The sequence below is a fragment of the Triturus cristatus genome, chromosome 8 (assembly GCF_964204655.1).
Source record: "Triturus cristatus chromosome 8, aTriCri1.1, whole genome shotgun sequence".
Taxonomy (NCBI): domain Eukaryota; kingdom Metazoa; phylum Chordata; class Amphibia; order Caudata; family Salamandridae; genus Triturus; species Triturus cristatus.
Genome location: NC_140591.1, coordinates 42,408,035 through 42,422,131, shown reverse-complemented (window position 1 = coordinate 42,422,131; position 14,097 = coordinate 42,408,035). Strand labels below are relative to the sequence as shown.

The window sequence follows — 14,097 nt, the reverse complement described above, 5'->3', positions numbered from 1 at the left end:
CCTACAAATGTCACAAGTATCAGTAAAACTGGTGCCAGGAGGCTGGAAGTAGGCCCAAGGCCTTGCAGGCCTTATTCTGATATTGTAAAGCAGCTAAATACACTTTCCTGAGTATGTGAAGTGTATATTTTTCACACCTCAAGCCTGGGGTGAACCCTGAAATCTTACCCTGCGCGGAGCTCCATAACCCTGGGTAGAAGGTGCGACTTCATCCCCTTGAAGCCTAACACCTGCAAACGTCACAAGCATCAGTAAAACTGGTGCCTGGGTGCTGGAAACACACCCAAGGCCTTGCAGGCCTTATCCTGATACTGTAAAGGAGTTAAATACACTTTCCTGAGTATGTGAAGTGTTTTGTTTTCACACCTTGAGCCAGGGGTGAACCCTGAAATCTAACCCTGCGCGGAGCTCCATGACCCTGGGTAGAAGGTGCGACTTCTTCCCCTTGAAGCCTAACACCTGCAAATGTCACCAGTATCAGTAAAACTGGTGTCTGGAGGCTGGAAACACACCCAAGGCATTGCAGGCCCTATTCTGATACTGTAAAGGAGTGAAATACACTTTACTGAGTATGTGAAGTGATTTGTTTTCACACCTCCAGCCAGGGGTGAACCCTGAAATCTTACCCTGCGCGGAGCTCCATGACCCTGGGTAGAAGGTGCGACTTCATCCCCTTGAAGCATAACACCTCCAAGTGTCACAAGTATCAGTACAACTGGTGCCTGGAGGCTGGAAACAAACCCAAGGCCTTGCAGGCCTTGTTCTGATACTGTAAAGGAGTTAAATACACTTTCCTGAGTAAGTGAAGTGTTTTATTTTCACACTTCCATCCAGGGGTGAACCCTGAAATCTCACCCTGCGCGGAGCTCCATAACCCTGGGTAGAAGGTGCGTCTTCATCCCCTTGAAGCCTAACACCTGCAAATGTCACAAGTATCAGTAAAACTGGTGCCTGGAGGCTGGAAACACACCCAAGGCCTTGCAGGCCTTATTGTGATACTGTAAAGCAGTTAAATACACTTTCCTGAGTATGTGAAGTGTTTTATTTTCACACCTCCAGCCAGGGGTGAACCCTGAAATCTTACCCTGCGCGAAGCTCCATGACCCTGGGTAGAAGGTGCGACTTCATCCCCTTGAAGCATAACACCTCCAAGTGTCACAAGTATCAGTACAACTGGTGCCTGGAGGCTGGAAACAAACCCAAGGCCTTGCAGGCCTTGTTCTGATACTGTAAATGAGTTAAATACACTTTCCTGAGTAAGTGAAGTGTTTTATTTTCACACTTCCATCCAGGGGTGAACCCTGAAATCTCACCCTGCGCGAAGCTCCATGACCCTGGGTAGAAGGTGCGACTTCATCCCCTTGAAGCCTAACACCTGCAAATGTCACAAGTATCAGTAAAACTGGTGCCAGGAGGCTGGAAGTAGGCCCAAGGCCTTGCAGGCCTTATTCTGATACTGTAAAGGAGCTAAATACACTTTCCTGAGTATGTGAAGTGTTTTATTTTCACACCTCCAGCCAGGGGTGAAGCCTGAAATCTCACCCAGCGCGGAGCTCCATGACCCTGGGTAGAAGGTGCGACTTCATCCCCTTGAAGCCTAACACCTGCAAATGTCACAAGTATCAGTAAAACTGGTGCCAGGAGGCAGGAAGTAGGCCCAAGGCCTTGCAGGCCTTATTCTGATACTGTAAAGGAGCTAAATACACTTTCCTGAGTATGTGAAGTGTTTTATTTTCACACCTCCAGCCAGGGGTGAAGCCTGAAATCTCACCCTGCGCGGAGCTCCATGACCCTGGGTAGAAGGTGCGACTTCATCCCCTTGAAGCCTAACACCTACAAATGTCACAAGTATCAGTAAAACTGGTGCCAGGAGGCTGGAAGTAGGCCCAAGGCCTTGCAGGCCTTATTCTGATACTGTAAAGCAGCTAAATACGCTTTCCTGAGTATGTGAAGTGTTTTATTTTCACACCTCCAGCCAGGGGTGAAGCCTGAAATCTCACCCTGCGCGGAGCTCCATAACCCTGGGTAGAAGGTGCGGCTTCATCCCCTTGAAGCCTAACACCTGCAAATGTCACAAGTATCAGTAAATCTGGTGCCAGGAGGCTGGAAGTAGGCCCAAGGCCTTGCAGGCCTTATTCTGATACTGTAAAGCAGCTAAATACACTTTCCTGAGTATGTGAAGTGTTTTATTTTCACACTTCCATCCAGGGGTGAACCCTGAAATCTCACCCTGCGCGGAGCTCCATAACCCTGGGTAGAAGGTGCGACTTCATCCCCTTGAAGCCTAACACCTACAAATGTCACAAGTATCAGTAAAACTGGTGCCAGGAGGCTGGAAGTAGGCCCAAGGCCTTGCAGGCCTTATTCTGATATTGTAAAGCAGCTAAATACACTTTCCTGAGTATGTGAAGTGTATATTTTTCACACCTCAAGCCTGGGGTGAACCCTGAAATCTCACCCTGCGCGGAGCTCCATGACCCTGGGTAGAAGGTGCGACTTCATCCCCTTGAAGCCTAACACCTGCAAATGTCACAAGCATCAGTAAAACTGGTGCCTGGATGCTGGAAACACACCCAAGGCCTTGCAGGCCTTATTCTGATACTGTAAAGGAGTTAAATACACTTTCCTGAGTATGTGAAGTGTTTTATTTTCACACCTCCAGCCAGGGGTGAACCCTGATATCTCACCCTGCGCGGAGCTCCATACCCTTGGGTAGAAGGTGCAACTTTATCCCCTTGAAGCCTAACACCTGCAAATGTCACAAGTATCAGTAAATTGGTGCCAGGAGGCTGGAATTAGGCCCAAGGCCTGGCAGGCCTTGTTCTGATACTGTGAAGGAGTTAAATACACTTTACTGAGTATGTAAAGTGTTTTGTTTTCACACCAACAGCCAGGGGTGAACCCTGAATTCTCACCCTGCGCGGAGCTCCATAACCTTGGGTAGAAGGTGCAACTTCATCCCCTTGAAGCCTAACACCTGCAAATGTCACAAGTATCAGTAAATTGGTGCTAGGAGGCTGGAACTAGGCCCAAGGCCTTGTTATGATACTGTGAAGGAGTTAAATACACTTTACTGAGTATGTAAAGTGTTTTGTTTTCACACCAACAGCCAGGGGTGAACCCTGAATTCTCACCCTGCGCGGAGCTCCATAACGCTGGGTAGAAGTTGCGACTTCATCCCCTTGAAGCCTAACACCTGCAAATGTCACCAGTATCAGTAAAACTGGTGTCTGGAGGCTGGAAACACACCCAAGGCATTGCAGGTCCTATTCTGATACTGTAAAGGAGTTAAATACACTTTACTGAGAATGTGAAGTGTTTTGTTTTCACACCTTGAGCCAGGGGTGAACCCTGAAATCTAACCCTGCGCGGAGCTCCATGACCCTGGGTAGAAGGTGCGACTTCCTCCCCTTGAAGCCTAACACCTGCAAATGTCACAAGGATCATTAAAACTGGTGTCTGGAGGCTGGAATTAGGCCCAAGGCCTTGCAGGCCTTGTTCAGTTACTGTGAAGGAGATAGATACTCTTTACTGAGTATGTCAAGTGTTTTGTTTACACACAAACAGCCAGGGGTGAACCCTGAATTCTCACCCTGCGCAGAGCTCCATAACCCTGGGTAGAAGGTGCGACTTCATCCCCTTGAAGCCTAACACCTGCAAATGTCACAAGCATCAGTAAAACTGGTGCCTGGATGCTGGAAACACACCCAAGGCCTTGCAGGCCTTATTCTGATACTGTAAAGCAGCTAAATACGCTTTCCTGAGTATGTGAAGTGTTTTATTTTCACACCTCCAGCCAGGGGTGAAGCCTGAAATCTCACCCTGCGCGGAGCTCCATAACCCTGGGTAGAAGGTGCGACTTCATCCCCTTGAAGCCTAACACCTGCAAATGTCACAAGTATCAGTAAAACTGGTGCCTGGAGGCTGGAAACACACCCAAGGCCTTGCAGGCCTTATTGTGATACTGTAAAGCAGTTAAATACACTTTCCTGAGTATGTGAAGTGTTTTATTTTCACACCTCCAGCCAGGGGTGAACCCTGAAATCTTACCCTGCGCGAAGCTCCATGACCCTGGGTAGAAGGTGCGACTTCATCCCCTTGAAGCATAACACCTCCAAGTGTCACAAGTATCAGTACAACTGGTGCCTGGAGGCTGGAAACAAACCCAAGGCCTTGCAGGCCTTGTTCTGATACTGTAAATGAGTTAAATACACTTTCCTGAGTAAGTGAAGTGTTTTATTTTCACACTTCCATCCAGGGGTGAACCCTGAAATCTCACCCTGCGCGAAGCTCCATGACCCTGGGTAGAAGGTGCGACTTCATCCCCTTGAAGCCTAACACCTGCAAATGTCACAAGTATCAGTAAAACTGGTGCCAGGAGGCTGGAAGTAGGCCCAAGGCCTTGCAGGCCTTATTCTGATACTGTAAAGGAGCTAAATACACTTTCCTGAGTGTGTGAAGTGTTTTATTTTCACACCTCCAGCCAGGGGTGAAGCCTGAAATCTCACCCTGCGCGGAGCTCCATGACCCTGGGTAGAAGGTGCGACTTCACCCCCTTGAAGCCTAACACCTACAAATGTCACAAGTATCAGTAAAACTGGTGCCAGGAGGCTGGAAGTAGGCCCAAGGCCTTGCAGGCCTTATTCTGATACTGTAAAGCAGCTAAATACGCTTTCCTGAGTATGTGAAGTGTTTTATTTTCACACCTCCAGCCAGGGGTGAAGCCTGAAATCTCACCCTGCGCGGAGCTCCATAACCCTGGGTAGAAGGTGCGGCTTCATCCCCTTGAAGCCTAACACCTACAAATGTCACAAGTATCAGTAAAACTGGTGCCAGGAGGCTGGAAGTAGGCCCAAGGCCTTGCAGGCCTTATTCTGATACTGTAAAGCAGCTAAATACGCTTTCCTGAGTATGTGAAGTGTTTTATTTTCACACCTCCAGCCAGGGGTGAAGCCTGAAATCTCACCCTGCGCGGAGCTCCATAACCCTGGGTAGAAGGTGCGACTTCATCCCCTTGAAGCCTAACACCTGCAAATGTCACAAGTATCAGTAAAACTGGTGCCTGGAGGCTGGAAACACACCCAAGGCCTTGCAGGCCTTATTGTGATACTGTAAAGCAGTTAAATACACTTTCCTGAGTATGTGAAGTGTTTTATTTTCACACCTCCAGCCAGGGGTGAACCCTGAAATCTTACCCTGCGCGAAGCTCCATGACCCTGGGTAGAAGGTGCGACTTCATCCCCTTGAAGCATAACACCTCCAAGTGTCACAAGTATCAGTACAACTGGTGCCTGGAGGCTGGAAACAAACCCAAGGCCTTGCAGGCCTTGTTCTGATACTGTAAATGAGTTAAATACACTTTCCTGAGTAAGTGAAGTGTTTTATTTTCACACTTCCATCCAGGGGTGAACCCTGATATCTCACCCTGCGCGGAGCTCCATAACCCTGGGTAGAAGTTGCGACTTCATCCCCTTGAAGCCTAACACCTGCAAATGTCACCAGTATCAGTAAAACTGGAGTCTGGAGGCTGGAAACACACCCAAGGCATTGCAGGTCCTATTCTGATACTGTAAAGGAGTTAAATACACTTTAATGAGTATGTGAAGTGTTTTGTTTTCACACCACCAGCCAGGGGTGAACCCTGAATTCTCACCCTGAGCGGAGCTCCATAACCCTGGGTAGAAGGTGCGACTTCATCCCCTTGAAGCCTAACACCTGCAAACGTCACAAGCATCAGTAAAACTGGTGCCTGGGTGCTGGAAACACACCCAAGGCCTTGCAGGCCTTATCCTGATACTGTAAAGGAGTTAAATACACTTTCCTGAGTATGTGAAGTGTTTTGTTTTCACACCTTGAGCCAGGGGTGAACCCTGAAATCTAACCCTGCGCGGAGCTCCATGACCCTGGGTAGAAGGTGCGACTTCTTCCCCTTGAAGCCTAACACCTGCAAATGTCACCAGTATCAGTAAAACTGGTGTCTGGAGGCTGGAAACACACCCAAGGCATTGCAGGCCCTATTCTGATACTGTAAAGGAGTGAAATACACTTTACTGAGTATGTGAAGTGATTTGTTTTCACACCTCCAGCCAGGGGTGAACCCTGAAATCTTACCCTGCGCGGAGCTCCATGACCCTGGGTAGAAGGTGCGACTTCATCCCCTTGAAGCATAACACCTCCAAGTGTCACAAGTATCAGTACAACTGGTGCCTGGAGGCTGGAAACAAACCCAAGGCCTTGCAGGCCTTGTTCTGATACTGTAAAGGAGTTAAATACACTTTCCTGAGTAAGTGAAGTGTTTTATTTTCACACTTCCATCCAGGGGTGAACCCTGAAATCTCACCCTGCGCGGAGCTCCATAACCCTGGGTAGAAGGTGCGTCTTCATCCCCTTGAAGCCTAACACCTGCAAATGTCACAAGTATCAGTAAAACTGGTGCCTGGAGGCTGGAAACACACCCAAGGCCTTGCAGGCCTTATTGTGATACTGTAAAGCAGTTAAATACACTTTCCTGAGTATGTGAAGTGTTTTATTTTCACACCTCCAGCCAGGGGTGAACCCTGAAATCTTACCCTGCGCGAAGCTCCATGACCCTGGGTAGAAGGTGCGACTTCATCCCCTTGAAGCATAACACCTCCAAGTGTCACAAGTATCAGTACAACTGGTGCCTGGAGGCTGGAAACAAACCCAAGGCCTTGCAGGCCTTGTTCTGATACTGTAAATGAGTTAAATACACTTTCCTGAGTAAGTGAAGTGTTTTATTTTCACACTTCCATCCAGGGGTGAACCCTGAAATCTCACCCTGCGCGAAGCTCCATGACCCTGGGTAGAAGGTGCGACTTCATCCCCTTGAAGCCTAACACCTGCAAATGTCACAAGTATCAGTAAAACTGGTGCCAGGAGGCTGGAAGTAGGCCCAAGGCCTTGCAGGCCTTATTCTGATACTGTAAAGGAGCTAAATACACTTTCCTGAGTATGTGAAGTGTTTTATTTTCACACCTCCAGCCAGGGGTGAAGCCTGAAATCTCACCCAGCGCGGAGCTCCATGACCCTGGGTAGAAGGTGCGACTTCATCCCCTTGAAGCCTAACACCTGCAAATGTCACAAGTATCAGTAAAACTGGTGCCAGGAGGCAGGAAGTAGGCCCAAGGCCTTGCAGGCCTTATTCTGATACTGTAAAGGAGCTAAATACACTTTCCTGAGTATGTGAAGTGTTTTATTTTCACACCTCCAGCCAGGGGTGAAGCCTGAAATCTCACCCTGCGCGGAGCTCCATGACCCTGGGTAGAAGGTGCGACTTCATCCCCTTGAAGCATAACACCTCCAAGTGTCACAAGTATCAGTACAACTGGTGCCTGGAGGCTGGAAACAAACCCAAGGCCTTGCAGGCCTTGTTCTGATACTGTAAATGAGTTAAATACACTTTCCTGAGTAAGTGAAGTGTTTTATTTTCACACTTCCATCCAGGGGTGAACCCTGAAATCTCACCCTGCGCGAAGCTCCATGACCCTGGGTAGAAGGTGCGACTTCATCCCCTTGAAGCCTAACACCTGCAAATGTCACAAGTATCAGTAAAACTGGTGCCAGGAGGCTGGAAGTAGGCCCAAGGCCTTGCAGGCCTTATTCTGATACTGTAAAGGAGCTAAATACACTTTCCTGAGTGTGTGAAGTGTTTTATTTTCACACCTCCAGCCAGGGGTGAAGCCTGAAATCTCACCCTGCGCGGAGCTCCATGACCCTGGGTAGAAGGTGCGACTTCACCCCCTTGAAGCCTAACACCTACAAATGTCACAAGTATCAGTAAAACTGGTGCCAGGAGGCTGGAAGTAGGCCCAAGGCCTTGCAGGCCTTATTCTGATACTGTAAAGCAGCTAAATACGCTTTCCTGAGTATGTGAAGTGTTTTATTTTCACACCTCCAGCCAGGGGTGAAGCCTGAAATCTCACCCTGCGCGGAGCTCCATAACCCTGGGTAGAAGGTGCGGCTTCATCCCCTTGAAGCCTAACACCTACAAATGTCACAAGTATCAGTAAAACTGGTGCCAGGAGGCTGGAAGTAGGCCCAAGGCCTTGCAGGCCTTATTCTGATACTGTAAAGCAGCTAAATACGCTTTCCTGAGTATGTGAAGTGTTTTATTTTCACACCTCCAGCCAGGGGTGAAGCCTGAAATCTCACCCTGCGCGGAGCTCCATAACCCTGGGTAGAAGGTGCGACTTCATCCCCTTGAAGCCTAACACCTGCAAATGTCACAAGTATCAGTAAAACTGGTGCCTGGAGGCTGGAAACACACCCAAGGCCTTGCAGGCCTTATTGTGATACTGTAAAGCAGTTAAATACACTTTCCTGAGTATGTGAAGTGTTTTATTTTCACACCTCCAGCCAGGGGTGAACCCTGAAATCTTACCCTGCGCGAAGCTCCATGACCCTGGGTAGAAGGTGCGACTTCATCCCCTTGAAGCATAACACCTCCAAGTGTCACAAGTATCAGTACAACTGGTGCCTGGAGGCTGGAAACAAACCCAAGGCCTTGCAGGCCTTGTTCTGATACTGTAAATGAGTTAAATACACTTTCCTGAGTAAGTGAAGTGTTTTATTTTCACACTTCCATCCAGGGGTGAACCCTGATATCTCACCCTGCGCGGAGCTCCATAACCCTGGGTAGAAGTTGCGACTTCATCCCCTTGAAGCCTAACACCTGCAAATGTCACCAGTATCAGTAAAACTGGAGTCTGGAGGCTGGAAACACACCCAAGGCATTGCAGGTCCTATTCTGATACTGTAAAGGAGTTAAATACACTTTAATGAGTATGTGAAGTGTTTTGTTTTCACACCACCAGCCAGGGGTGAACCCTGAATTCTCACCCTGAGCGGAGCTCCATAACCCTGGGTAGAAGGTGCGACTTCATCCCCTTGAAGCCTAACACCTGCAAACGTCACAAGCATCAGTAAAACTGGTGCCTGGGTGCTGGAAACACACCCAAGGCCTTGCAGGCCTTATCCTGATACTGTAAAGGAGTTAAATACACTTTCCTGAGTATGTGAAGTGTTTTGTTTTCACACCTTGAGCCAGGGGTGAACCCTGAAATCTAACCCTGCGCGGAGCTCCATGACCCTGGGTAGAAGGTGCGACTTCTTCCCCTTGAAGCCTAACACCTGCAAATGTCACCAGTATCAGTAAAACTGGTGTCTGGAGGCTGGAAACACACCCAAGGCATTGCAGGCCCTATTCTGATACTGTAAAGGAGTGAAATACACTTTACTGAGTATGTGAAGTGATTTGTTTTCACACCTCCAGCCAGGGGTGAACCCTGAAATCTTACCCTGCGCGGAGCTCCATGACCCTGGGTAGAAGGTGCGACTTCATCCCCTTGAAGCATAACACCTCCAAGTGTCACAAGTATCAGTACAACTGGTGCCTGGAGGCTGGAAACAAACCCAAGGCCTTGCAGGCCTTGTTCTGATACTGTAAAGGAGTTAAATACACTTTCCTGAGTAAGTGAAGTGTTTTATTTTCACACTTCCATCCAGGGGTGAACCCTGAAATCTCACCCTGCGCGGAGCTCCATAACCCTGGGTAGAAGGTGCGTCTTCATCCCCTTGAAGCCTAACACCTGCAAATGTCACAAGTATCAGTAAAACTGGTGCCTGGAGGCTGGAAACACACCCAAGGCCTTGCAGGCCTTATTGTGATACTGTAAAGCAGTTAAATACACTTTCCTGAGTATGTGAAGTGTTTTATTTTCACACCTCCAGCCAGGGGTGAACCCTGAAATCTTACCCTGCGCGAAGCTCCATGACCCTGGGTAGAAGGTGCGACTTCATCCCCTTGAAGCATAACACCTCCAAGTGTCACAAGTATCAGTACAACTGGTGCCTGGAGGCTGGAAACAAACCCAAGGCCTTGCAGGCCTTGTTCTGATACTGTAAATGAGTTAAATACACTTTCCTGAGTAAGTGAAGTGTTTTATTTTCACACTTCCATCCAGGGGTTAACCCTGAAATCTCACCCTGCGCGAAGCTCCATGACCCTGGGTAGAAGGTGCGACTTCATCCCCTTGAAGCCTAACACCTGCAAATGTCACAAGTATCAGTAAAACTGGTGCCAGGAGGCTGGAAGTAGGCCCAAGGCCTTGCAGGCCTTATTCTGATACTGTAAAGGAGCTAAATACACTTTCCTGAGTATGTGAAGTGTTTTATTTTCACACCTCCAGCCAGGGGTGAAGCCTGAAATCTCACCCAGCGCGGAGCTCCATGACCCTGGGTAGAAGGTGCGACTTCATCCCCTTGAAGCCTAACACCTGCAAATGTCACAAGTATCAGTAAAACTGGTGCCAGGAGGCAGGAAGTAGGCCCAAGGCCTTGCAGGCCTTATTCCGATACTGTAAAGCAGCTAAATACACTTTCCTGAGTATGTGAAGTGTTTTATTTTCACACCTCCAGCCAGGGGTGAAGCCTGAAATCTCACCCTGCGCGGAGCTCCATGACCCTGGGTAGAAGGTGCGACTTCATCCCCTTGAAGCATAACACCTCCAAGTGTCACAAGTATCAGTACAACTGGTGCCTGGAGGCTGGAAACAAACCCAAGGCCTTGCAGGCCTTGTTCTGATACTGTAAATGAGTTAAATACACTTTCCTGAGTAAGTGAAGTGTTTTATTTTCACACTTCCATCCAGGGGTGAACCCTGAAATCTCACCCTGCGCGGAGCTCCATAACCCTGGGTAGAAGGTGCGACTTCATCCCCTTGAAGCCTAACACCTACAAATGTCACAAGTATCAGTAAAACTGGTGCCAGGAGGCTGGAAGTAGGCCCAAGGCCTTGCAGGCCTTATTCTGATATTGTAAAGCAGCTAAATACACTTTCCTGAGTATGTGAAGTGTATATTTTTCACACCTCAAGCCTGGGGTGAACCCTGAAATCTCACCCTGCGCGGAGCTCCATGACCCTGGGTAGAAGGTGCGACTTCATCCCCTTGAAGCCTAACACCTGCAAATGTCACAAGCATCAGTAAAACTGGTGCCTGGATGCTGGAAACACACCCAAGGCCTTGCAGGCCTTATTCTGATACTGTAAAGGAGTTAAATACACTTTCCTGAGTATGTGAAGTGTTTTATTTTCACACCTCCAGCCAGGGGTGAAGCCTGAAATCTCACCCTGTGCGGAGCTCCATGACCCTGGGTAGAAGGTGCGACTTCATCCCCTTGAAGCATAACACCTCCAAGTGTCACAAGGATCAGTACAACTGGTGCCTGGAGGCTGGAAACAAACCCAAGACCTTGCAGGCCTTGTTCTGATACTGTAAAGCAGCTAAATACACTTTCCTGATTATGTGAAGTGTTTTATCTTCACACCTGCAGCCAGGGGTGAACCCTGAAATCTCACCCTGCGCGGAGCTCCATAGCCCTGGGTAGAAGGAGATACTGTGTCCCCTTAAACCTGTAATTTTCAAAATGTCATAAAAAGAATAAATCAAGCGCCTGGAGGCTAGAAATGGGCCCGAGACACTGAAGTCTTGGATCTGATAATGTAAAGGGCTTTGTGTACCTTTTGAGTGAAGTTTTTTTTCCCACCTCCAGCCGAGGGTTAAATCCTGAAATATTACCCCAATCGAAGCTCCATAGCCCTGTGTAGAAAAAGTGACTTCGTCCCCTTGGACCTAAAATGTTAGTACTTTTTTTTTATTTTTGTATTAAACATTGTTAAAGGGGTGACTGGAGGCTAATAAAATGGACCAGATACTGTGAAGGACATTATTTCATTTTTGGGCGAAAAAAAAATAAAAAAATAAAAATATATGTATTATATTATTATTGCGATTTTTTTTTTTTATTGGGGCCCATCTCCAGCTAAGGGGGAAAACCTGAAATGTTACCCGAAGCGGAGCTCCATTGCCCTGGGTAGAAGTAGTGCCATGGTCCCCTTGAACCAAAATGCCAACAAAAGAATAAATAAATAAATAAAAAAAAAGTACTAAAACAGGTGCTTAGAGGCCCAGAGGGTCCCGAAATCGGTCACGATCGATCACAAAAAAAATGAGGATCCCACACCCCATGGCCCTGCATGGGAACTCTATTTTACTGACTATTAAGCCCCCACGGAGTGGGGGCTTTCAGCCCCCGAGCGGGAGACAAAAGTTAGAGTTAGCGCCGCCCATCCGCCGCCCGGCCATCTGGTCGCTCAGCTCCGAGGGCCATCTGGTCGCGCAACTCGGCGACCAGATGGCCGGCCGCGCTCCCGGCGCGGCTAACTCTAACCTTTGTCCCTCGTCCGTGTTCTGTAAGCCCCCACTACGTGGGGGCTTAATAGTCGAGGGAGAAATGACCGGCCCTGGGCCGGGCCAAACTCGCCTTGGGTCCCCAGTACAGGGCTCTAGGATGGCGGGCCCCTGGGCCGGCCTATACCCGCCTTAGGTCCCCAGTTCAGGGCTCCAGGATGGCGGGCCCCTGGGCCGGGCTATACCCGCCTTAGGTGCCCAGTACAGGGCTTCAGGATAGCGGCCCCATGGGCTGGACTGGGATGAACGCGCCCCTGGACCCCCATGCCGGGGCTCCAGGAAGGCACCCTGGCCCCGGGACAGTGCCTTGCATGGCAGGGTGGCTGCGGAGAATTTCCCCTGATGCACCCCTCACTCGACCCGCTGTGGGCCTAGAAAGCAGCCCTAGCGCATAGACACAGCTCTCCCATGACGTCGTGGTCGGCTCTTAAAAGAGCCTTTGGGTTTTGTTTTGTTTTTTCCGTGGGCAAGCCGAGTGTTTACCCGCCGAATCCGTAGAGGGTGCGACCCTGACGCTTCAGGGCGTAGACCACATCCATGGCGGTGACGGTCTTCCTCTTGGCGTGCTCGGTGTAGGTGACGGCGTCCCGGATCACGTTCTCCAGGAAAACCTTCAACACCCCGCGGGTCTCCTCGTAGATGAGGCCGGAGATGCGCTTGACCCCGCCACGGCGAGCCAGGCGGCGAATGGCTGGCTTGGTGATGCCCTGGATGTTGTCCCGGAGCACCTTGCGGTGCCTCTTGGCGCCGCCTTTGCCGAGCCCCTTCCCTCCTTTACCGCGTCCAGACATGGTCTCCTGTCGGTGCTGTGACTGAGCAGAAATGAGGGCCGCGGCCAGCGGCGGCTGCTTATATGGAGGAGCTGTGCCGGACCAGCTAGGGCGCTGCAAGCGGCCCACGTGACTCAAAGGATGGCGAGGGAGCCCGCCCCGGACCGCCCTCTGCAGGGAGCGGGGGCTGGAGCGGCCGTTGCCGTTTGAAAAAGAGCGCGCTCCCAGCCGCCTCTTTGTCGTGGGCTCTGCAGCTGCCGCCGGGGCATAGATCACAGTCAAGCACACACACACGCGCCTCCCTTCCCGGGCCCCCACTCGTCACCGCGGCCCGCCTAACCCTGGCGCTCGGTGCCCGCTCCCACCATGAACAGAAGGCTCTGAAAAGTGTTAATGGAGCAAACAGGTTAACGGCCTCGCCGGCAGCACCCAGCTGTGTGCGGCCGCCCGCCACCCCGTAACACTGTCCACATGTCACGCCCGGTTGTGGCAAGTCTGTAAACTGCCCCTATTAAAATGTACATTTTTTTTTTTTTTACAAAAACATTATTATTGTGGGCCTCAAGCTAGGTTTTGGGACGGGGGCCAAGATCTACGTGTACGTCCGAGGGCTTGTGCATGCCCTCCTATGTAGCGACGGTGCGGGCGCTGCCGCAACTATGAAGCCGCCAGAGTAACACCTTGGCCACGGATACGCTCTTTGATGGAGTCTGTGGTTGGCCCTGAAAAGAGCCTTTGTGTTTAGGGTGCGTTTCCACGGTGGTCTGCGGGCCTTTACTTGCTTGCTTTGCCCCCTGCCTTGTGGCTCTCGGTTTTCTTGGGCAGCAGCACGGCCTGGATGTTGGGCAGGACTCCTCCCTGGGCGATGGTGACTCGGCCCAGCAGCTTGTTCAGCTCCTCGTCGTTGCGGATGGCCAGCTGGAGGTGTCTGGGGATGATGCGGGTCTTTTTGTTGTCCCGGGCCGCGTTGCCGGCCAGCTCCAGGATCTCAGCGGTCAGGTACTCCAGGACTGCAGCCAGATAGACTGGGGCACCGGCGCCCACCCTCTCGGCGTAG

The 14,097-nt window shown here is 50.2% G+C and overlaps 1 protein-coding gene across 1 annotated transcript in view; it reads right to left on the bottom strand.

The window, feature by feature from the left end:
- LOC146799953 (uncharacterized) overlaps positions 1 to 13,584 on the bottom strand; it is a 73,923-nt gene extending 60,339 nt beyond the window's left edge. The window contains exons 1-2 of the mRNA XM_085620865.1: positions 12,754 to 13,584; positions 12,619 to 12,641 (exon numbers count right to left, since the gene is read on the bottom strand). Coding sequence (XP_085476991.1) covers positions 12,619 to 12,641; positions 12,754 to 13,061 — 331 coding nt within the window. The 5' untranslated portion in view covers positions 13,062 to 13,584. The remainder of the gene's footprint in view (positions 1 to 12,618; positions 12,642 to 12,753) is intronic.
- Positions 13,585 to 14,097: the final 513 nt, after the last annotated feature.